Here is a 26069-nt window from a genome sequence, read left to right as displayed (position 1 = left end):
AGGCTCCTACCAACCCATCAAAATTTGAATTCAAGTTTTAAATCACCTCTAATCTTCAGGAGCCTTCCTCCATGTCTCTCCTTGTATGTCCTGTCTTCTACATCTGTAGTCAAGCCCTTCTCCAGCTCAATATTCCTCTATTATACTGCCCATTGTGGCCCTTGTAATCAGGTGCTTCTCATGCCTCTGATTCTTAAACACCACCCCTCAGTTCCTCATGATTTTCAGAAATCTACCACTCTGCTTGGTCCTGGCCGTAATCAACAAAGGTAGGATGGATCTAACCCTTCTATTCATTCCTAGAAAGATGGCTTCATAAATATCCACTGTCCATCTCTTTGGTCCTTTGTCACTCGCAACAATTTACTCTCCCTAAACCTCTCTGTGTGATCCAAACTTTGGCATTTAGATGTTTAAAGAGAGGTCAAAAGTTCTTTATTTAAGTTGCAGAAATCATCTTACCAGTTCAGGCCTTTGTGGTGATCCCTTAAACACTCTGTTTACATTTACAAATTATAGTATGCTATAACAAACATTCTTAATGTTTTAACTACTTTTTGGATGCTGTCTCTCACCACCAACTCCCTACTAGCCACATTCAACTAAAATAACTTTCGTTGTATCTCTAATAGAACTATCCATCCTATTCCAAAGGGCGTTTGTATATACATTACATTCTATTGTCTAGTAATCTTCATTATCATTTTATCTTTGAATTTTATAATATTTCCACTCCTTAGGTTCCACAACCTAATTCTCTTAAACAATGATCTGTCTTGTCCTTTCTCATATATTTTTTAAATTCTAATGTAGATCAAAGACAAACAACCTACTTGTTTAGTTTTCATATAACTCTATAATCATTACATGATAAGCGACCTACCCTCTTAGTTAAAGGGGGAAAATCAATTTGACTTTTACTTTGCCACTCTTAAATTTTATTAAGGGTTCTCTTTTCCTAAAGCAATTAAGCATTGTTACAAGTTCAAATGCCCAACACAGCCTAAGATCAGAACACCATAAGCATTTTTGTCTCCATATCCATGTCCTCCTAGTATTCTCTTCCCAATTAAACCCACTCATAAGAGAATTTTCTCGTCTCTTATATCCCTTGTATAATATTATCTATATCTTCTCAGAATTGCTTCTGAAGATCCCGCTAGGCCTACTTTGGGAGACTAAGTTTCCTTAAAACCATTTAATTTTTATGATTACAACCACCCACCACCCCCCCCCCCCCACAAAAAACCCTGTTAACATCTACAATGTTTAAAAGGATTTTTCTTTATCTACAGTATGCCTAACCATATCTTAACTGTTATGATTCTATCCCCTACACATTTTTACATCTACAACACCAACTATTAGGTCTTTGTCTATAATAATGCCAACCAATTCTTATGTTTTTCTTTCAACTATCTCCATGCTTTTCCCATATTTGACTTGTACTCAGGTGCAAATGCAACATGCTGCTCCAGGGCAATGACCTAGCCAACCTTGCCTATTTTTCAGTACACTGACATGGTGAAAGCATCACAGAAAATAATAATCAGCTAGGCTTCATATCGAAGAGAGATAAAAAATTTCAAATTAAGTGTCACATCCAAGCCAATATATTTTTTCATATAAGCACATCTACCAAGATACATAATCTGCAAACAACACACACCATGGAGCATGGTGCTAACATAGTTGTTGCCTTCATTTCATCTATTTATAGTAAGCATGTTAATAAACTCTTTTCCCATAGTTTTTCAAAATATTCAAACCATGGTAAACCTACAAGCACCATCCTTGACAGAACTTGATCATAAAACTTCTTTTTAAAAGTCACAACTATTCAAAATAACACAACATTTGCCTTTTTCCATTTTTCCAGTAAAAAAAAAAAAATTGAACTAATTAGCATTTCACAACCATTAAAATTTTTGCTTAGGTCATTTCATAAACAGATTCAAAAAATTAAAAAAAAAAGACTAAATTCACATTTTACAATTGTTAAAATTTTTGCTCAGGTAATTTATAATAAGTAACAATATTAATAATAATTCATCAAAAGTAATATGACATTCAAAAAAATTTGAATCTAATACAAGAAATATTTTTTTTATAGATAAATAGCCACCCTCACAACACGCATTGCATCTGCAGTCACGGGCACAATCTCCAGAAAAGGGAATCAAACCTGGTCCCTGTTGTAGTACCAGCAAAGAGACAAGCCATTGGGAAGCCCATGCTCTAAAGAATTTTAATTTATTAAATAAATATAAATATTCCAAAAAAATTGGCAGAAAATACTCTGGATCAGGTGAATTGGCACAAAGGGATTCATGTAGCTAACCCCACCTAGTGGGACTTAAGGCTTGTTGTTGCTGCTGTTGTTGTACCAAAAAAATGGTTAAAAAAATTATAGCAGTATCAGGGTAACAGGAAAATTAACGCCATTGCTTGTGGGTGAATAGGCCCCAAGAATTGTGGGAACATTTTTAATTACCTATCATGAACAAATAATGCTATGTCACAAGCTGCCAAAGAATCTCTATTACCGAGCAGCTTTTTGATTCCATCTTCTGGTATCTCTCGCAGCACAAGTGTTCTCTTGGGTTCCTGCAATTCAAAAATTAGATCATGGACATAATCCCAACAGAAAGCAACAACGACAAACACAAAAGTTGATGTTGCATGGAGAAGCAATAGAAAAGAAAAGCATGTGCAATGCATAAATGGTCAAAGATCTAGAAATTCATGCAGAGGATCGACAATTTCATTTCTCAAGCCAGCTGCTGTCAAACAAACAAAAATAATGTTGGTGATTAGAGAAACCCCAAACTAAAACCGAAGTCACGGATTTATCAGAAAATCAACTACTAACAAGTAAAATTCAACCACACAAACTTGCAAGGTAAATCTTTGATTTACATCTTCACATGACTCGGTCATAAATCCATCATCTGATCGCACTAAGGAAATGCAACAATTGAAACCAATCGTGGCTTGCAAAAATGCCTTCAATCTCATTACAATCAAATTTCACACGGAAAAATTCTTATGGGGCCAGACCGTCACATTTCAAGTGCAGCAGATAAAAAAAAAATAAAAAAATAAAAAACATGAAACACATACAACTCCAAGATTTATCTTTTGATGAAATCGAGTCCATGGATCTTAGTGGGCAACTTTTTGTAGCATTCTGCAATCGGCAAGTTATATCAATGTGGTTCCAAAATAGTGCATTTTTTTAAAAAGTAATCTCAGGGAAATTTTCTGCATACCTTCATGAGATGAAAATACGTATGAAAATGAAGATAACCATACCCATTCTTTCACACACCCTCTCACAAAAAAAAAAAGAAGACAAGATCAAGAAGGAGAAAAATGAAAGATGAACCATGCTCGCCTAAGTCCAGACATGCAAAACATGGCACACATACAAGTCCATTTGCAGTTGTTATACCATGTCCAGGTTTTCTAAGTTGTGTGTGCATCTACACACCTGTTTTGAGAGAGAGAGAGAGAGAGAGAGAGAAGAGTACAAAAAGTAATAGCTACCAAGAAATACAATACGTATGTACTGGAACTTACACCAGGTTGATCGACAATATTCACTGCATAACGGTCATCAGTAGTTGAAACATAATTATCAGAGAAAGGCCTGCATTTTGAATCAGCAATAATATCAGTCATAAGACTAAATTAACCATCATAAATTTCAGCAGAACCAAGCAAAATAAGTTCATTGGATGATAGAAAACACACCTTCCCAAGAAGGAATCCAACAATGCAGACTTTCCAGCCTTTTTAGGTCCAAAGACAAAGCACTGGAAAACATTTCTATCTGATTGTTGCTTTTTGCGATCTAAACGTCGTCTTCTAGTCACGCGGATGGCAGAGGAAGCATCACCCTCGTACCCAATGTATATCAGATTTTCTATGGTATGGATAGGGTCTAGAAGTGCCATAAGGGCCCACTGCAATAAAAGATACTCCTCATAAATTTACAAAGAGCCCTCTCAAAGAAAGGCATAGTTATTGCATAAAACAATCAGCCAATTCAGAAGTCCATATCAACATACTTTCCAGTGGTATGCAACCCAAAAAATAGTAGCAAGAAGTTGCACAACTTTTGCTTTTAGGTATTGGATCAATGAATGTTCAAGCCTTCTACTCCAATCAAAGAAGAAAATATTGGTGTCAAAACAGTTATGTCTTGGTTCAAGAAAATTTGGAAAAAAATCCATATAGCAAAACTCTCTGTCAAAATCAATGTCAAAAGAATTTTATACAAGCATGCACTTTAAAAGTAGACATAAAAATTCGTAACTTCAATCACAGAGAAAACATAGAACAAAGAATAAAAACAAAAAGGTAGAATATTAAATGCTTACATAACAAAAACATGATATTTAAGCAGCAAATGGGTCAACCGAGGAAAAGGAGAAGGTTTTAAAATAAGAGAACTATTTGCCAATAGAATAAAGAACCCAAAACCCTTCACAAAATAAGCAAGCATAAAAATTGAACATAAAAATTATACAAAGGCTGCCCATACCTTGGACAAGAACCCATCAAGGGATAACCATCCCAGTGCGCTTCTCTCTGCTGCATCCACATATGGATCTTCACTCCAAGGACTAAAGTTTTCAAGGCAAAAAAAAAAAGGGGTAAACAGAATACACAAGACCTTTTCAGGTTAATAAATCACTCATGAGTTCCATAAGCAAAATCTTATTGCACAGAATTACGTAACAATTTCATTTAACTTGATAACCAAGGATGATATGCCACAACATCATCACTAAAAAGACAATGTAACAAAATTTGGGAAAAAATAAATGGATAGCCAAAAAATACAACCAGGCCTCGAAGTGCTTCAAAAGTTTCTTCGGTAACTTTTTGAACAAATGTAATTACTAAAGCATGTGATTACACTGCCAGGTGCTAGGCAGTGAAAAATATTGAGATTCATTATCCAAGCAAGAAAGGGAAATACTATTAGTCAATCAGTGCTGAAATTTGCTGATAGAGGAAGGAAAAGGAGTTGTTGGTCATTTTCAGCATGTTTGAAATAAGAAAATGGCAAGATAGAGATTATGAGATACCTCAAAAGGCAACATGCAAAGAGAAAACTGCAACTTCCAAAATTTTTAATCAATTTAACACAAAATGGGCTATATGATAACAGTCTTCAGATAATCAACAAAATGGCAGAAACAATTTTACCACACATGCAAGTTGGAGAAAATATATACAGAAAATGTGCATATTTGAAAAGGTCTGGACTCTGGACATTTGAAAGCATATCTTCCCTTATTTCCTTTGTCAACAAAGACATCAACAATAGGCTATATGCTTTTGTGTCTCTCTTAACAACTGTAAATCTTTGGGACTGCCTTGCACCACGAAGCTTGTTGGCAATCTTGCCAATGGCTTCAAATTCATTATTCGTTTATTTTATTTTCAAAATTGTCCCTAGATTTTAAGCTGGGACTACAGAAATTCCTTGTTTGTAAGTGAGATGTGTCCATATGTTACAGGTGCCAGTAAAGACCTTTGGGTGGTTATGCCAAAGCATAGTTACAGAAAACATAACACCTAGCAAACCATAAACTGGTATGAATGATACAAAGCATGGTACATTTTCATTCTGGAACACTATATCTAACGATCCAAAATTATAATTCAATACTTTTCACGTAACATTTTTTTTTTCAATTACTTAAAGTGAGGAATTGTTGCATTATAAATTGTAATTCTATTTCCAAACATTATTAATCCATTTCAAAAAAGAAATCTTTTCTAGATTCAGAAACGCCTCAACACTCTCTCTAAACATACAAGTACCCCCATTACATATTATTCACCAATATATTAATATAAATATACCCCAAATGTTCCTCATTTTAGAGCAAGCGTCATACTGCAATCCGCTACCATTCGGAATATTCCATGTTCTAGATAACATTGTGCCAAAAACTACCAATTGAATTGACAAAGTGACACAGAGATAGAGAAAGAAACACTTTATATCTAAAGTTTTTGACAGCTAAATGAAAGCTGACGCAGGTGACATCAAAGCACATTGTCATCAAACCACACGATACATTCAAGGCATCTCAATATAAGCTTCCAGAAAATAAAAGCATTATTATCAAACACCAGTTTCATTATGCTTGTTCACTGAAAATTCATCGTAGTGCACCGAATACACTGCTCACTAAAGTTGTGCTCTTAATTGGCACCTGCATTCGCACTTAATTGCCATTTCTTGCAAATAAGGCATGGCTGTTAATAAAAGAAAACGTGGCCCTCACAGCTCTCAGACCTTCATAAAGCACCCAAGCACACGAGTACAAAGGATTCATAGGCTATCAGTTCGCTTAGTTTGTGTTTTGAGCTTCATGATTCCATTATGATGACAACTTCATACACACACATGCATCTATACACAACAACAAGAACAACAAACCAAGCCTTAAGTCCCACTAGGTGGGATCAGCTACATGAATATTTTTCTGCCTATATACACAAGCTTAGACAATTTTCTGTGACATAAACAGCATAATAATCAAAAGCAGAGGGAAAAAAAATACACTGCAATAATTAATTTCTGGTATCACAGAAACAAACCTACTTTTGTGGAGCAGTAGAAAACAGGTCTTCAACCTCATAAGGACGTAGCGCCCCATCCTGGAAGGAACATGTTAAACATTATAGAATTTTGCAACTTCCGAAGAACCTAGCTAAATGCCATATTGTAAACTAGAATGACATAAAGACTGAAAGACTAATATCCATATTATAAATGAACTTTTGGCCTAAGAAAGCCTAATCAATTAACCTTTCTCAAACCACTTACATGCATCATTCACAACTATATATTTTGTTACAATAATATTAATATCGGACTATATATACGTATGCACTAAGAAGTCAAAGAATTCTTATCCATGTCTTCATCACATAATTTTTCATATTGCATGCATTAGGGACTTTTTCATATTATCACTAGATTCAAATTCATTCCAGTAAAGTTTCAAAGCCATGCCTCCTTCCAAAATAAATAAATAAAAATAATAACAAGGCCCTTTCCCTTCTATTTATATAAAATTTTAACTGGAAAAAAAAAAACCTAATTGAAGAAAAGAAAGAATAAGCAGAGACGAAGAGAGGGGGGAAATGAAAATAACTTCTACAATCCCCCCACCCAAAAAAAACAAACTAGACAGTAATGATAAATCAGCAAGTCAGTTCCCTCAAAATACTCCATCAAATTAAATACCCTCGATGGCCAAAAATCAGCATCCTTATAGATGCTATGCAAAGAAGAGAGGCTATACAACTGATGTATCGCCTTCAACATAAATATTACAACTATGCTAGTCATTAATACCTATCAACACATTAAAGTAAAAAAAAACCAGTAGCAACAATAATGATAAAATTTGTACTATTTTCCTTTTTTAACTAAATATTTTTTGAAATTTATAATTATTATTACCTATTGATATCGTTAGGAGTCAAATATATTGGAAGGTGGAGCATGATTTGATTCAAATAAAACTTTTCTAAGTATACATTACGTGTTATGTTTATATATTGTTCACTCAATACAGTAAGACATTAACAAACAACTTTAGTTAGCCCAGTGATAAGGTTTCATGGTACCTCCCTTAAGGTACGAGGTTCGAATTCCACGAGCAGCAGTGTGTCATTTTTGTGGTGTGGGGCCTGGTTGACCCAGTTGGTTCACCGAATTTGACCAAGTCACCCATGTTCCGAATTGATCTCAGTTCACATCAAAACCAAGTTTGTAGCATAAGCTGGACCAATGAGTGACCAATTCCAGTCCAAGCCAATCAGACAGCAAGTCCAGTTCAGATTTTAGAACTATTTATAACAGGGCATTCCTTCCCTTTTAATAGTCATACAAATAAAGACTGCTAGTTCTTTCTGTCACATGTCATGCAGTAAAAAGGATAATTCAGCATGACTTTTTAGTCTATCAAAAAAAATAATAACAGCAGGGAACCAACAGGCCACAACTTTAGTCCAAGTGATATGATAAATACAGTTTAAGAATGCAAAACAAAGGATAAAGCTATGCAATATCGTGCTTCAAGTCATTGTTAGATATTTTGGAAGGTAGCAAGTAAAGAACTTTTTTAAGAAGCAGATTCATCATAATGAAAGCAAAGCATCTTGGAAGACGTCAGAAGTGCGGATCAGGTTGCCTTCCACAAACAGTTTGGACTCGCAAATAATGCCATTTTTTTCCTGCTTTGAGCTCCCTCTTTAATTCCCACCATGGACATTGGGCATTTTCTTTTCTTCTTAAAATAAAGCCGACATGTTCAGATAAAAAAATGGAACTCAATCCAAATATCTCCATGAAACAATTGTCAAGTACAAGACTATATTTAAACACTAAAACATAAATTACAGTTAGAAATTTAAGTAGATCAGCTATGAGCATTTTAAACTAAAAGAGCACATCGATTCTATAGTTGACAAGTAGCATTGAAGGAAAGGGATGATGTGTACCCCATCAGTGTCAAACGAGTGGAAGAAGCCCTTCAAAAACTCAACAGCATCATTTGTCAGCTCCACACTCTAACAACACAAACAAAATCTAGGAGTTAGCATTTAAACTGTAACATGTTAAATTACAAAATATATATATATATATATATATATATATATATGGCACACAATCAATATGGTACATAAAGAAAAACTTTTACAAAGCTCGATGAGTTATAGAACAAAGAAAATGATAATAACAATAATTCTTCCTTCCCTTTCTTCTCTCTCATGGTAGGGAAGGGAGGAAAAGATTGGAATAAGGTAAATATTTTATTAATAAGAATTTGAGATGGATTTGGTAAGGAGAACTGATGGGTTTTATTAAGACTACACTTGTAAGTTTAAAGGTAAAGGAAGAACAGATATGGAGGAAAATGGTGGGGAAATGAAGTAAAACTGTGGTAATTACATCCCTCTTTTTGAACTTCTAAAGAGAAACAGAGGGGAAAGGTAGGACAATGATGTAGGACAAGAAGCAAGACCTTGGGAAGAACCTTGCTCAAGAATAACTAAGACGAGTTAGGTCAATGAATTGTTGGGTTTAGTTAGTAGTTACTCAAGTGTTTTGTTTAATTAGTAGAGTTATGTGTATGTGGGGCTTTTTTGTCGTACTTGTGTATTCTACGGGTATGTTTGTAATGTAATGCAGTTTCAAAAATCATGTGAAGAGGCTTTCTTAGAAATAGTGTGTGAAAGCCATGTAGTTGGCTGTTATTGAATTTGAAATTGAAGTGAACAAGAGTTTCCCCATTGCATCTCCTCTCTTCCCTCTTCTTCTTCTCTTCTCTCCTACATTCTCCAGAGGCTGCAAATCCTTGATGCTGCCCAGCAGCCTTCTGCCCTCTTTCTTCTTCACTGTTTCTCTTCTCCTTCTCTTCTTCTTCTTCTCTTAATTCTCTCCCATACCTCTCTCAACTCTCTTTCAGATTTCTGAATTATGTTGCTGTCTTTTCACAGTTTCTGTGCAACAATTTTTTCAATCTACCATCATCTTCTTCATTTCATAATTCTCTCTCTGAATCTCAATCTTAAAAAAAAAACAAAAACAAAAAACAAAACAAAACAAATGAACATGAAGAGCAGTTCTGAACTTTCAAAAATTCCAGTCATGTCCCCAGTTTTTTGAACCCCTCCTTCCCAGCTGATTTTCGAGACCCCTCCACTACCCACATAATCAGAAATCACTGATACCCCCTCCCCTAAAATTTCATCGCCATCCGACCACCAGTGAATCTCCACACACTGACCAAACCTCTCCCTTAGCCCCAAGTTTCATCACTGGAGGACCTCCCCAAGGGGCACACTCACCAGCAACCTGTGACTGAAAAATTCCCCGCGTTTTCCTGCTTGTAGTCTCACGAGAAATTGGTTCAGTCGCAAGATTTTGGGATTTCACCACAATGTTTTGGCCTGCAAGGAGATTTTTTATTTTTGACACAATATATTGAATGCAAGTGCAATAATTTGGCACAAAACCCAAGAAATTGTCACTGCCAACATCAAAAATCAGGTTTTGTTGCTGCAATTTGAGAGTTTCGTAAATGAATTTGTTTCATTTCAAATGCAGCATGACACTCAAAATCTAAGGTGAATTGACAATATTTCTTGAAAATTGAGTCAAGTTTAGGTTTTGCATGTTTAGATTGAGAATTGTGGACAATTTTGTTAAGGACTTTTGGTGATATATAGTCGCAATATATATAAATAAATCCAGCAATATGGCAACAGCTTATTGGAAAAATGAATGGCTTTTGTCACACTCTGAGCATAATATCAAGCCATTCCATACCTTTCTTAAGTATGGGAAAAAAGTCTGCAACTGCAAACTCTTCATTGATGGAAGATGTCTTATGAACATGATTTCTATAAATCGAGTCACTTGTATGCAACTTCATCCAGAACCTAACCTACAGCCCTTATGAGATATCTTGGGTTGATAACTCTGCTTGAAACATATGTAAAAGAATTTCAGTGTCTGTCCAATTGGAAAAATATATTGGTAATGTTTGGTGTAATATCATACCTATGAATATTTGCATGTACTCCTTGGTTCTCCTTGGCTGGATGATTTGGGTGTGACTCAAGGACTTGAGAACACATATACCTTCCACTATAATGGTAAGAAGATCATTTTGAAGCCCACTCTACTAATCAATTGAGACAAATAATCTTCCGAAGTAACTCAACTTGAAGACACCACAAGCAAGGAAACGATTGAGTTTGAAGACATCCAAAATCTTTCAAACATTACTATTGTAGAGTTTGTCATCCCCAGTGAGTTCATTGAAGCCAATTCTAAATCCGGGTCTAAGAAGCTGCCAATGGAACGTGGTTTATTGTATCACTCAAACACTGACCTTCAAAAAGTTCAAGTTTGTTCTCACTTCTGATCCTCCAGCATTTCCAAATTCAAGGCTGAATTATTTCTAACTAGGGCAGAGTTGATGTTGGACAAGAAGCAAGACCTTGGGAAGACCCATGCTCGAGTTTGGTCAAGGTATTATTGGATTTAGTAAGTAGTTTATTATGTGTTTAGTTTAATTAGTAGAGTTTTATGTGTATTTGGGGCCTTGTTTGTAGTACTTGTGTATTCCATGGGTATTTTTGTAATATAATGTAATCTTAGGGGTTTATATGTAATTTCATGAGAAGAGGCTTTCTTATAAATAATGTGTGAAAGCCACGTAGTAAGCAGTTGTTGAACTTGAAATTGAGATGAACATGAGTTTCCCCTTGTATCTATTCCCTCTTCTTCTCTTCTCCTCTCCTACATTCTCCCATGGCTACAGATCCTTGGTGCTGCCCCTGCATCAGGCATTTATCTCTCATTATTCGGGAGTTCATGAGGGAAAGGGAACAATAACACAAAATCACAAAAACTCATTCATTCCCTCCCAAATTCCCTGAATTTGGGGAGCAATCATTATGATGGGATTGATGGGAGTGTGTTGGTTTCAACTTTTAGAGAGTATAGGCGGGGAAAAGTGAGGCAGTTCGATTTCTTATTCAGAAGTTTGGGAGGGGAAGGGAACAATGACACGAAGTAATAAAACTCGTACATTCTCTTCCAAACTCCCTGAATTTGGGGGCAGCAATCATTTTGAAGGGACTAATGGGAATGTATCCATCTCCTCCCCTCCAACTCCAACCCCCCTGACCCCACACCACCTCAAAGAGAGGGGGAGGAACCACCACCTACTTGTCCACCCACCCACATACGCTAACTGAGTACATCTTCCTCCACTTCCCTCCACACTCCTTAAATCCACTACTAAATACAATGTAGGGGTGTAAATGGGGCAGATCTCAAGCAGAATGGCATAACCACCCCATCCCCTGCATGCCTGCTGCCTTGAATCTGCTTTATTTTTCTTATTAAAAAAAAAATTGCTTTCTTTGAGGATTTTGTATCCTCACCCAGATTGTATATTCTCTCTCTTAATATATCTCCTTTTTCTTTACCAAAAAGATCATGTTCTTAATGAGTTTTAACAGTCTCACATGCAATACCAGCACATGATTGCTGCAGAAATAATGCAGCAACTCAGGCTGGCCTTTTTTTAGCCTCACTGTTACCATAATCCAGTTGAGCTATTTTTCCTCCAGGATCAATGGACCACAAGCCCCTCTAATATGGCATTAGTTGAGCTACAGTATCCGGCATTAACATCCTACTAGGAAAGATGGGGATAGATAAAACACCATCCATTTTGTGATTTACAACTTGTCTCTTTACCCATCCCATTATCCCAAAAAACTTAGGACACATAAAACTTTGAATGGAGTCGCAGACACATGAGGAAAATCACCAACTAATTCCAAAGAATTAGAAACATACCCGTACTTCTCATGGAACTCATCCAATAATAACCCGCCATCACACACAATCTCCATCAAAATTACTCTAATTGTGTTTCCTCGTGTCTTATTTACCATTAACAATCCTTTTTCACCAACTTTCTCATCTGATCCTGCCCTCAAGTCAGTTATACTTTAAAGCCTTTCACACCCAGCAATCAAAATTTAAGTCATTTTCCATCAAGATCATGTTTCAACTCAACAACTGCCTGGCATTTTGCTTGCCAAGGAAAAAAAAACGAAAAAACAAAAAACAAAACACTAGTAGATCCAGCTTGAGCAGATTGCTTTCCATTGCTGAGAAACTTAATACCATCCTCAGCACCTACTGTTGTTGCTTTAACAACTTGACCCTGCAATTCTTCACTCTTGTAATTAGATACTCGATCCTGAACTCCCTTTCTTTTTGCAGCAAGGCTAACATTCACTGGAGACGGATAAGATATACCAACACCACAACTGATCTGTCACCTGTTTAACTTACATCTCAACCCTGTCCGCTACTCTATCTGCCGTTAAGCCCAGAATATGAACCTGACATTCAACACCTCATTCCCCATATAAACCCAGTGGTTGCTGGGTTTCTACTTCATCTCCATAACCCCTATGCTCCAAGATAAAGCAGAACCAATTCAAGAGATACCCTTTGCTGGAGAAGAAAAGCAAACCGCAGGAAGAGAACCTACTTCATCCAACCGCATTATGATCCTCACCAAGAATAAACAGCCCCTGAACTCACCTTTTTCAAACTTCCCTTATCCACCTAGCCATTGGTTTGCCTTAACCCTATGTTTGGAGAGACCTTGAATTTGGAGTTGTATTAGATTTGAATAAGATGTAATATAAAATTATATTGAAATTTGTCCAAATCCACCTAAATCTAAATTCAAGGTCCGAAATCCATACTCCCAAACACAGCATAAGTGAACTTCTTTACAATGAGAGCATTGAGGCTCAATACAATCCTCCATTAAGTTGCTTGTAAGTTGAAAAGAACTTAGCCTCATTGAATAATTGGCTGATTTGGCTCAAATCAAATGAAAAAAAAAAGATAAAAACAAAAAAATATCCGGCCCACTCCATATTAAAAAAAAAAAACTCATTTCATGCGCAGACCCCCTTAAGTCTTCCTCTCCCAATGCTTTTTATGCCACATGGAAACCCCAGCCGCCAGCAATCTCTCCCTCAGCCCACCTGTTCATCACCCAAAGAATGTTTTCTCTAACCATGATTAACACAAAGACCACCACTGCTGGAGGATGTTGGCCAAACCACACCCTTCACCACGTCATTCCACCCAAATATTCTTTTCCATCTCTAGCAAAACTTCAACTGTACTGGAACCTATCTTTCATCAAATCTATAATAGTTCAATAATAAAACAAAAATCTCTCCATGAAAAGCCTTTCATAGTCATACCCACCAGGAATGGAATATACCCTCTTCCATTCACAGCCACCCTAACACCAAAAACTGTCCATTTCTTGCCAGCAAGAACACCAACCAATACCAATTTTTTCGAATTTAAACCGCTCCAAGCACACACAACCCAATCACTAGGACAATAGGATTTTCTAGCCCTCATATGAAACCACTTGTTCAGCAACTTGCAAGTCATAAGTTACTTCTAGAAATCAAATTATACAGTATCGAAGTTATAGAAGCAAAAAGCACCATTGAAGCAAGTAAGACTAGAATCTTAACTTTCATTGTTCCAACAACTATATTGCCTTCTGTTGTTTCTTCTCTAATACTGCTGGAAATCCATTGATAGCGTGGAATAATCCTAGTTACAGCACTAAGGCAACAGTTCTGAACCTCCACTGCATAAATTATATACAATGGGTGACAATTAAACGAGCCATGTGGATAACCCCCATTAAGATGTGTGAGAATAAACTAAGGGTCATCACATGTGCAGTTTGGTTAGATAAAGCAAATGTAAATAAAACCAAAAAAACACGACAATGCAAAATTATGGTTTGCGTAATTTGGATCAATAAGACAAAATGCACATATCACCTACACTAAAATACTGTGCCCCTGCAAATGAGCCATGCAGGATTCACATTTAGCAGCAACATCAGTAGCTCAAATTTAACTTGCTTCTGGCACTAATTACAAATGCATTCCTACCGCTAATAATTAGTTACAAATGCTTTAACATCACCAATTCACTAACTTGTAATTCTGTTCCAGAAGATTAAGAACATATCAAAAACAAAAAAAAAAATTAATATACAAAAAGGCAGCATCAGAACAGAGTCGGCAAAAACACAGCAATGTTAGGAATTGCAGTTCATAATGTGTAACCTGATCAGGATTGCGTTTAAATGATGATGGTAACAGATCATCCTGAAGCCTGATGTCATTATTGTATCCAAATTTCCTTAGGACAGTCCATGTTGTCTCTAGGCGCCCCTTCTCAATGAATAATGCATGGAGAAAGAGGAATCCTGACAATGTAAGGCCATTGTCATTTACTCCTTCAGGATGTTTTTCTTGGACAACCTTCTTAACGCCCTCTATTTCCGTTGGTTGCAATGGAGCATTGAAACATTTCACCTGTTTACACACACAGTCAATTTTTGTTTGCTATATCATCCACTGCATATACCATAACTTCACTCTAACAGGAACTAGTTTTGAATCTTATAAGAACGGGTTGGAATGTCGTGGAAGTACATCAGACAATTCAATTGGATCCTACGTTCTAAACACATTCTAATGAGCAAAAGAGATAAGAATCAGATAAATAAATAAATAAATGAATAAAAACCTGAAAATCATTCAACTCTGCATCACTGAGAGCACCATCCCTATCATGATCACATAAAATAAATATCCGCTTTAAAGCCCTCACACATCGAGGCTTTAAAGTTTGTGTTTCTTGATCGAACAATGGGCCAGTTGGATGAAGCACTGCTTTTTGTGCATAGTAAAAGACATCAGGAATCTGCAAATACACAAATTGAAAATTTTTAAGTATGATCACTTCGAAAGTCAATACCAAAACCAAAGCTTAAACTGGGGATCACAAGTGAAGTCAACCAACAAACTGAATACCAAAACTGTAATATTTAACTTAAAAGCCTTAAGCTCATAATACCTAATATATCCCTTTGGATGACAGTGGGAAAAAGGAAAGTCAAGAAAAAGTGAAAATAAAATCAGTTCATTTTTTGTGTCTGATTGCTGCAAGCAAATATGGACATAACAGGCAACTATTCTCCAGAAACACTTCCCTCCAATAGTTTCATTGATAGAACAGTATTGCAAATATTGAAAACTAAGGTTTAAATTTCCTGATGTGCCAAACACATATTAAGAGAATTCTTTATTGTTCCTTTTTCCTTAACTATTTAAGGTTCCAATAGGACAATAACAGAACGCAGATTCAAGCAGAAGCATCACAACAGGTATTAATGTAAGAACCCGAACCGTGATAGGCGGGTTTAATTAATTAAGCGAGGGGAAAATTGGGAATTGAGTAGGCTTCGTCGACGAAGCCAGAGTTCGTCGACAAAGTCCATGCGCTGCTCGTCGACAAAATTTAAAGGCTCGTCGACAAGGAGAAATCGAGGGGTTTCGGGAAACCAGTAGTATCAAATTTGTCAACGAGGTCCTTGTCTCGTCGACGAGCTATCTATAAGGCCTTGTTGACGAGGACGTAATTCGTCGACGAGGACGGCTGAGTCAAAGGTACTATAAATATCAATTTCATTACTTCTCAGCTAAGAAATCTCATTTTCTCTCTCTATCTCTCTAGAAACTCGACCTACTCTCTATCTCTCTAGATTTCTTCACCATACGTCGCAAAAATCGTTAATCCGAAGTTACTACGAGGATTGTGGAAGGATTCTCTACAAGTTTTACAGATCGGATTTTCGGTTCGGACATTTTCAGGTTTTGGCGTAAAATCGAGGTAACGCTCGGTTTTCATTTGTGTTCCAGTAATTTTGTAGAGAATGGAGTCATGAGTATATTCTGTACTATACGTTGTAGGTTTTGGAACTCGATTCGCTGTTTAGGAACCTTGGAGTTCGGGATTCCATTTGGGGAAAAGGTAAGGGGATTCAGTTTATTTCGGTTATTTGTTAAATCGGACTCGGTAGAAATGTGGTTCACGGTCCAGTGTGCATTTTGGTTACTCATTTGGGGGATCTAACTGTGTAATAGGAATGGTCGTGCCTTGACTTTATTTAAACTGTATATGTTTGGAAAATCATGATTTTAGATTACCAAATGAGTGTGGTATGTTTGGTTATATGAGCATGCATAGTTATGGGTTTTTTGTGAAATGCAATCGAAATTGGGTTCTGAGTTGTTCCAGGTACTAAGAGTATCCAGCTCTATATCTGAGGGCGTATGAAATCGCTGGCCATGGGTTGGCAGAATGTCCGGCTCTATATCCGAGGGCGTGAGCCTTACCGGCTGATCACCGAAGGGTGTGGATCTACCAGTTTGTACCAGTACGATGCCATGGGAGTCTGGGGTTCACCATGTGCCGGGGACACCAAGTAGTGTGGGTCGGTCCGGCCAACGCCGGGTACTGCGGACCGGCTATGGGCTGAAGGGTGTGACAACACCGTTTGATCATGTGTGTGTGTGCTTATATGCACTGTATTGAAACTAGTACTGGAACCTGCATTTAACTGTGTATGTTTTGCTGTCATGATAACACTCGAATGCCACACACCGATATAACCTGTATTCTTGCTTACTGAGAGATGTCTCACCCCTGCTGTACGAACATATTTTCACCCCTGCTGTACGAACATATTTTTCAGGTACTTCAGGTAACCAGAACTAGCTTCTGGGTGTAGGAGCATAGTGGTCGGAGTATCGTGGGAAGTACCTAGGTAAGTCCTAACCTTGTGTTGGGTGGTCTTTTGGGGGTTTTGGCTGCCACCTGGGTTTGTGCTATTTTTGTAGAGTTTGACTCCTTTGTATAAACTCTGGTATGGTACCATGTATGTATAGAATGACATTTTTCCGCCGCATATATTCTGTTGTTTATGGATATGTATAGGGCGCCTTGGAACCCCACGAGGTTGGACCCTCACTTATTGTTTTGTACCTCTAAATGATTTGTTAGATACAGGAATAAGTTAGATTACATTTTCATCCCTGGGCCCCATTTCCGGGGTCGGGGCGTGACAGTTTGGTATCAGAGCTAATCATGTTGTTAGGTCTTGTAGACTTGGTTAGGCTTAACTATGAGTACATACCAGAGTATAGGATGATGGATGTGGGTAGAGTTGGTTGAGGGTTGTTCCGTCGCTAGGCCGGGACTCGTCGATGGTATTCCGTGTTTTTCCTGAAATGACAATTTCAGTAAAAGTAAGGCAAATCATTGATGATTCTCGTGCCGGTGTGATAGGACAGACCTAGACCTGGCAGGGAGTAGTTAACATGATTAGTGCTAGATAATTGTGTTAACTGTACGTGCTATAGGAGTATTGATAAATTCATATTATATTTTCAGAATGGAGTCCAAGGATAACGACCTGAGAAGTGGCTCCGAAGAGACTGCGAGTGATGAGTCTCCTACTGTGCCTTGAGGTTTGACAAGGCAGGTTTTGCGGGAGATCGGGCGGAGTGTTGGGAGACACGAACGCTCTCCTACTGCTGCGGGGTGCACCATTGAGAGGTTTACATGCATGCATCCTCCGACGTTCTCTAGTGGACATGACCCAACAATAGCTGAGAACTGGGTCAAAAAGACCAAGAGGATCTTGAAAGTTCTACACTGCACGGATAGGCAGTGAGTCCTCTATGCTACCTTCCAGCCATCTGAGGAGCCGAGTCGATGGTGGACCGCAGTGAATCTACTGGAAAAGCAGAGGGGCGGTCCTGTGGAGATGTCTTAGAGCTATTTTAAGGAAGTATTCTTTGACAGATACTTCCCGGCTTCTGTACGTGATGCGAAGGTGGATGACTTTTCTGCTCTGATTCAGGGGAGTATGTCGGTGCAGGCGTACGCTACTTGATATATAGAGCTATCCCGATTTGTGCCATGCTTGATCTCGAACGAGTACGAGAAGACTCGGAGGTTCGAGAAGGGTCTGAGGAAGGATATCCGCAGATTGGTGGGGATGCTTCAGATTCGTGAGTTCTCGGTTTTGGTGGATAAAGTCACTATGATCCAGACTGGTATCCGAGAGGACGAGGTGGATCAAGAGCCAAGGAAGAGGTCAGTACTTTTTGGTTCTCAGTCGGGATCTCGGCAGGGATCATGGAAGAGGAGGAACAGGGGTTCGGGTTACCGTCAAAATACTAAGCGTCGGAGTTCTCAGGCGAGCCAGTCGGGTGATCGTTGTACCAGGTGCCACCAACGGCATAGCAGTGAGTGCTGGTCGTTTGGGGGTAACTGCTACAACTGTGGCCAGTCAGGTCAAATGGCTCGGGATTGTCACGCGCCAAAGAGGGGCACGACTTCTTCGAGTCAAAATCGGGGAAGTAATCAGGTATCCCAGAGGACTTATCAGGCAAACACAGTTCCAGCACGAGTGTATTCACTTACTCTAGCGGATGCCGAGCATGCAGGGAATGTGGTGACAGATACTTTGATGTTGCTTTTAAATAGAGTGTAGTTTTATTTGATTCGGGTGCGACTCACTCCCTTATCTTTGTAAATTTTGTGAAATTGTGTGGGATGTGTGGGGTGGAGACCCGAGTCATGAATGAAGTATTGTCTGTAGCCACGCCATCTGAGTGTATCATTCTGTAGGAGGATGTTGGAAGACTGCCAAGTGGTAATTCAGGAGAAGCTGCTACCAGCGAATCTTGTGGTATCCGACATGTCGGGGTTCGATGTTATTCTGGGGATGGATTGGTTGTTCTCCAATTATGCCGTGATCGATTGTCGTAGGAAGATGGTAGTGTTCAGACCTCCTGGGGAGCAGGAGTCATGGTTCGAAATCGCGGTAGCGGGTAACGTCGCGTAACGGTCGCGGGTGTCGCGGGACGCGGGAGACGCGGGTGTTACGTAACGGGAAGCAGGCATAACGGCTGTGAATTTTTTTCACGCATGCACAACCATGCCAAAATTGAAAAATAAGCATGAAATCCATTAATGCATGATTTTTAATGAATTTTGACAACCTTCATTCAACCTACAAATGCTTTTTAATAGGCATTATGATTTTTATATTAATTTTAGTGTGCTGCATACAAAAAAAGGCATATTTTTTTAAAGTTTGCATTAGTTTAATGGGTAAAAAAGATGTAGAAATGTAATTAAAATGAAGAATCAATTGATTAAAGACATAAAGTTACTTAAAATGAGTCAATAGACCCAATAATTTATATTACAATACAATAATTTATATTACAATTTACAATTTAAAAAAATAAATATGGAATTGTAAATCTTACAATTTAATTATTTAAATGGTAGTGTACTTGAGTCACTTGAGACTTGACTAATTGTGTAGAAATTAGGATTTATTATAAATTTTAGATCTAATATTAAATTATTAATAGTCAAGGTATTTAAAAAAATAATTATGGAATATTAATTAATAATTTTTTACTAAATCTGTACTCTTAACTCTCTAAGTAACTTTATAAATTTTATGTTTTAATAATTTTATACTAATTTTTTTATTTTAATTAATAAATTCTACTTATATAATCATTTATAAATTTGCATACGAATTAAATAATAAATATAAACTAAAATTATAAAATAAACTAAATTATTAATTTAGAATAAATTGGTAATTTACAATTACATTAACCAATGAAGTAGAAGAACTGAAGAAACATACCCACTCCCAAGTCCCGAGTCCCCACCGAAGCTGCGAGAGAGCTGCAACCTGCAAGCCCCCAAAATTTGGGGGAATCGAAGGCTTCAAAACTTATTTTTGGAGCTGCGACTGCGAGCCTGCGAATGGAGGTGACCTGCAGAGCACAGCTCCTTCAAGCGACAAATCGAAGATTGGAAGCTGATTTTTGGGTTCTTACACTGGACAAAGGAGACAAACTGACGAAGAGGGAAAAATCGAAACACCTTCAAGGGAAAAATCAAACACCTTCAAGACGAACTGCCAGTCAGCTGACCTGTAATGGCTGCGAATTGCGAAGAACATCTTCAAGGCAAAAATTGAAGCTGATTTTGGGGATTTTGAAGCTTCAGATCAGTAGATTGAAGCTGTACGAAAGAGACGAAGAGTGAAAGAGGGACCAGCACAACAAATCAAAGCTTCGAAGCTGCTTTCGTTTCTTTGGAGGCTTCAAATGAGGAGATCTAAGCTAGATGATGGAGAGAAACAAACAAAATGAAGCAGATTTGAGGAGATAAGGAAGGTACGCAGTAGTGTAAGGGGCTGTCAGCTGTAATGTGTCGTAACGGACGTTACGGGTCGTAACGTTAGTGTAATGGCCGTTATGGACCATTACGGTTCTGTAACGGCCGTTACGCACGTGAATTTTCTGCTCACCGCTAAAGCGGGCTGTAACGGTATCGGAGAGATGATTTTCCGTTACGTAACGGCCGTTATTTAATACCATGGCAGGAGTATGAGTTTGTGGGATCGTGTGTGCGTTTGACGCCACAGATTCTATCAACACTGCAGGCAAGGAGATTACTCCTCGACGGATGTCAGGGGTACCTAACTTGTGTGAAAGAACTACCGCGGGATGAGTTGAGGCTCGAGAATATTCGAGTAGTCAGCGAGTTCCCGGATGTGTCCAGAAGATTGACCCGGTTTACCCCCGGATCGTGAGGTGGAGTTTGCTATACAGTGGCAAGGCACCAATCTCTAAAACTCTGTACCAGATGGCTCCAACAAAACTTCGGGAGTTGAGAGAGCAATTGCAGGAATTACTGGACAGGGGTTTCATTCGACACAGTGTTTCGCCTAGGGGAGCTCCAGTATTGTTTGTGAGGAAGAAGGACGGATCGATGTGTATGTGCATTAATTACCGTGAGATTAACAAGGTAACTGTGAAGAATCGCTATCCTTTGCCTCGTATAGATGATCTCTTTGACCAGCTGCAGGATACGCGGGTCTTTTCGAAGATTGATTTACGGTCAAGGTATCATCAGGTGAGGATTCGATTCAAAAATGTTGCGAAGACGGCTTTCCGAACTAGATACGGCCACTACGAGTTCTTGGTTATGCCTTTTGGGTTAATGAATGCTTCGGCAATATTTATAGATCTTATGAACAGGGTTTTCCATTAGTACCTGGACCGGTTCGTAGTGGGGTTCATTGACAATATTTTGGTATACTCGAGAAGTTCGGAAGAGCACGAGAACCATCTGAAGTTAGTATTACAGTTTTTGCGAGAGAAGAAGTTGTATGCTAAACTGAATAAGTGTGAATTCTGGTTGAATCAGATTGCATTCTTAGGTCATGAGGTGACTAGTGATGGTATATCAGTTGATCCTAACAAGATTGAAGACTGGAGAGGTCGAAGAATGTGCAGAAGGTTCGGAGTTTTCTAGGACTGGGGGGTTATTATCGTCAGTTCGTGGAAGGTTTCTCTAAACTGTATGGACCTCTAACTCGACTAACCAAAAAGGGAGTGAAGTTCGAATGGATCAGTGATTGCAAGCAGTGCTTTCTTGAGTTGAAGCACCGGCTGGTTACTGCTCCGATTTTGACCATTCCTTCGAGGAATGGCGATTTTGTGATTCATAGTGATGCGTATCTGAAGGGTCTGGGGTGTGTGCTTATGCAGTAGGGTAAGGTAATAGCGTATGCTTCTTGGCAGTTGAAGAAATACAAGAAGAATTGCCTTACACATGATTTGGAGTTAGCTGCTGTTATATATGCACTGAAAATCTGGCGACACTACTTATATAGTGTACAATGTAAGATTTTCACTGATCACAAAAGTCTCAGGTATTTTTTCACGCAGAATGAGTTGAATATGAGGCAGAGACGGTGGCTTGAGTTGAACAAGGATTACGATTGCACCATCAGTTATTACCCGGGGAAAGCTAACGTGGTGGCTGATGCGTTGAGTCAAAAGTCGGATCATGTGACAGTATCTGCAGTTGTGACTCGGCATCACATCAGATGGGATCTAGAGAGCTCAAGTATAGAGTTGGTGCGTGGTGATCATCAGGCTTTCCTTACTAGTTTGGTGGTCCAGTCGACTTTGTTTGAGCGTATAAAAGCCGCGCATGTTAGTGATGCGGAGTTGGGGAAGGTTATGGAAAAGGTACAGCAGGGATTGGCTACGGAGTTCAACATCTCTGAATGAGGTTTGTTGAGGTTTGGGACCAGGCTATGTGTTCCGAACGACGACGAGATTAGAAGGACAATTTTGGAGGAAGCGCATCATTCATTATATACGATACAACCTAATAGTACAAAGATGTATCGGGATTTACGCAAGACCTTCTGGTGGTCTGGTATGAAGAGGCAGATTGCTCAGTTCATGGAGCAGTGTCTGACGTGTCAGCAAGTAAAAACTGAACATCAGAGGCCAGCAGGGCCGTCACAGCCTTTGCCTATTCCGGTGTGAAAATGGGAGCACATTTCCATGAATTTCATTACCGGATTGCCACCAACTTTTCACGGGCAGAATGTCATTTGGGTGATCATGGATAGATCGACGAAATCTGCTCATTTCATACCGATGAAGGTTTGCTACCCTTTGAGTAAACTAGCAGATTTGTATGTGCATGAGATAGTTAGGATGCACGGAGTACCAGCGTCCATTGTATCATATCGAGATCAGAGGTTTACTTCTCGATTCTGGACGAACTTGCCAAAAGCACTGGGGACGAAGCTTACTTTCAGTACAGCGTTCCACCCCCAGACTGATGGACAGTCGGAGAGAACAATACAGATCTTGGAGGATATGTTACGGACTTGTGTGTTAGATTATAGTGGTAGCTGGTTACAGTTTATGCCACTTGTAGAGTTTGCCTATAACAATAGCTTCCAAACTAGTATCGAAATGGCACCGTTCAAGACTTTGTATGGTCGGAGGTGTCGATCTCCTCTGTATTGGAGTGAGGTTGGTGAACGTTAGGTGTTAGGACCTGAACTTGTGCAGCAGGCATCTGAGAAGGTAGTTTGATCCGAGAAAGGATTAAATCAACTCAGAGTCGGCAGAAGAGCTACGCAGATGTTCGCCGCCATGAGTTGGAGTTCGAGGTGGGGGTAACGTATGTTTAAGGATCGCTCCGATGAAAGGGGTGATAAGATTTGGGAAGAAGGGAAAGCTAAGCACGAGGTGCATCGGACCATTTAAGGTTCTTAAGCGAGTGGGTCCGGTAACCTACAGAATTGCACTACCCCCAGTACTCTTGAGGGTTCACGATATGTTTCACGTATCCATGTTGAGGAGGTACGTGTTGGATCCTTCACATGTTATTAGTTACGAGAATGTGGAGATTAGGGATACTTTAGCGTATAAGGAAATACCTATTCAGATTTTGGACCGTAAAGTTCAAAAACTTCACACTAAGGATATACCATTAGTGAAGGTATTGTGACAGAATCACAAGGTTGAGAAAGCTTCTTGGGAACTGGAAACGGAAATACGTCGGAAGTATCCGCAGTTGTTCTGAGTATGCGTACATTTCTCTTCTTTGGGTTGGGATAGGTGGTTAGTCATTGAGAGTGTATGTTATTGTGAACTCCTGAGACAGTTATGTATGTAACCACGGTATTCCTCCGCTATAAGTGAGGGTACGTATATATTGTGATGGGGCTGCGTTGTAGTAGTCATTAGTTTCTTTCTAAAATTGTGTATATGTATTTGCTTATATGTTGAGCTTGTGAATGAGAGATGGCAAATTTCGAGAACTAAATTTTTGTAAGCAGGGGAGGTTGTAAGAACCCGAACCGTGATAGGTGGGTTTAATTAATTATGAGAGAGGCAAATTAAGAATTGAGTAGGCTTCGTCGATGAAGCCAAAGTTCGCTTCGTCGACAAAGTCCATGCGCTGCTCGTCGACGAAATTCAAAGGCTCGTCGACGAGGAGAAATCGAGGGGTTTCGGGAAACCAGTAATATCAGATTCGTAGATGAGGTCCTTGTCTCGTCAACGAGGACGACTGAGTCAAGGGTACTATAAATATCAATTTCATTACTTCTCAGTTAAGAAATCTCATTTTCTCTCTCTATCTCTCTTGAAACTCAACCTACTCTCTATCTCTCTAGATTTCTTCCCCATACGTCGCGAGAATCGTTAATCTGAAATTACTACGAGGATTGTGCAAGGATTCTCTACAAGTTTTAAGGATCAGATTTTCGGTTCGGACATTTTCAGGTTTTGGCGTAAAATCAAGGTAAGGCTCGATTTTTATTTCTGTTCTAGTGGTTTTGTAGAGAATTGAGTCATGAGTATATTCTGTACTGTACGTTGTAGGCTTTGGAACTCGGTTCGCTGTTTAGGGACATTAGAGTTTGGGATTTGCCATTTGGGGAAAAGGTCAAGGGATTCAATTTATGTCAGTTATTTTTGAAATCGAACTCAGTAGAACTGTGGTTCACGGTCCTGTGTGCGTTTTGGTTACTCATTTGGGGGGAGCTAACGGGTAAAACTATGGGTTTTTCATGATTACAGTTTTGAAAAAAATGGGTTATTGGGTTGCATCCCTGGTTTTGTTGGAAAATCGTATGTACATGATGATTTATATTGTGTAATAAGGATGGTCGTACCTTGACTTTATTTAAACTGTATATGTTTGAAAAATCATGATTTTAGATTACCAAATGGGTGTGGTTTGTTTGATTATATGAGCATGCATGGTTGTGTTTTTTTTGTGAAATACAATCGGAACTAGGTTCTGAGTTGTTCCAGGTCCTGAGAGTGTCCGGCTCTATATTCAAGGGCGTATGAAATCGCTGGCCATGGGTTGACAGAGTGTCCGACTCTATATCCGAGGGCGTGAGCCTTACCGACTCCAAAGGGTGTGGATCCACCAGTTTGTACCGGTACAATGTCATGGGAGCCTGGAAATTACCATGTGTCGGGGACACCGAGTACTGTGGGTCGGCCGGGCCGATGCCGCGTACTGCAGGCCGGCTACGGGCCGAAGGGTGCGACGACACCGCTTGATCACGTGTGTGTGTGCTTGTATGCACTGTGTTGAAACTAGTATTGGAACCCGCATTTAACTATTTATGTTTTGCTGTCATGATAACAATCGAATGTCACGGACCAATATAACCTGTATTCTTCCTTACTAAAGGGTATCTCACCCCTACTATACATACATATTTTTTAGGTCCTTCAGGTAACCGAAACTAACTTCTGGGTGTAGGAGCGTAGTGGTCGGTGTATCGTAGAAGGTACCTGGGTAAGTCCTAAACTTGTGCTGGGTGGTCTTTTGGGGGTTTTGGCAGTCACCTGGGTTTGTGCTATTTTTGTGAAATTTGACTCCTTTGTATAGACTCCGGTATAGTACCATATATGTATAAAATGATCTTTTTCCGCTGAATATATTCTGTTGTTTATGGATATGTATAAGATGTCTTGGAATCCCACGGGGTTGGACCCTCACTTATGGTTCTGTATCTTTGGATGATTTGTTGGATACAGGGACATTTTAGATTACATTTTCACCCCTGGATCCCATTTTCGGGGTCGGGGCGTAACAATTTAATCTAACCAATAAATTCCAGCAAGGGTGAAAAAAAGGCCAAATCATG

At 38.9% G+C, this 26069-nt stretch overlaps 1 protein-coding gene across 1 annotated transcript in view; it reads right to left on the bottom strand.

Annotated features, from left to right (window-relative positions):
• LOC131152694 (mitochondrial Rho GTPase 1-like) overlaps nucleotides 1-26069 on the bottom strand; it is a 44755-nt gene that overhangs the window by 17249 nt on the left and 1437 nt on the right. The window contains exons 5-12 of the mRNA XM_058104502.1: nucleotides 15221-15397; nucleotides 14755-15006; nucleotides 8542-8610; nucleotides 6632-6687; nucleotides 4550-4631; nucleotides 3757-3968; nucleotides 3583-3652; nucleotides 2495-2607 (exon numbers count right to left, since the gene is read on the bottom strand). Coding sequence (XP_057960485.1) covers nucleotides 2495-2607; nucleotides 3583-3652; nucleotides 3757-3968; nucleotides 4550-4631; nucleotides 6632-6687; nucleotides 8542-8610; nucleotides 14755-15006; nucleotides 15221-15397 — 1031 coding nt within the window. The remainder of the gene's footprint in view (nucleotides 1-2494; nucleotides 2608-3582; nucleotides 3653-3756; nucleotides 3969-4549; nucleotides 4632-6631; nucleotides 6688-8541; nucleotides 8611-14754; nucleotides 15007-15220; nucleotides 15398-26069) is intronic.

The sequence above is a fragment of the Malania oleifera genome, chromosome 4 (genome assembly GCF_029873635.1).
Source record: "Malania oleifera isolate guangnan ecotype guangnan chromosome 4, ASM2987363v1, whole genome shotgun sequence".
NCBI lineage: Eukaryota > Viridiplantae > Streptophyta > Magnoliopsida > Santalales > Ximeniaceae > Malania > Malania oleifera.
Note: the sequence above shows the minus strand (reverse complement) of the source record. Positions and strands in the feature narration are given on the sequence as shown.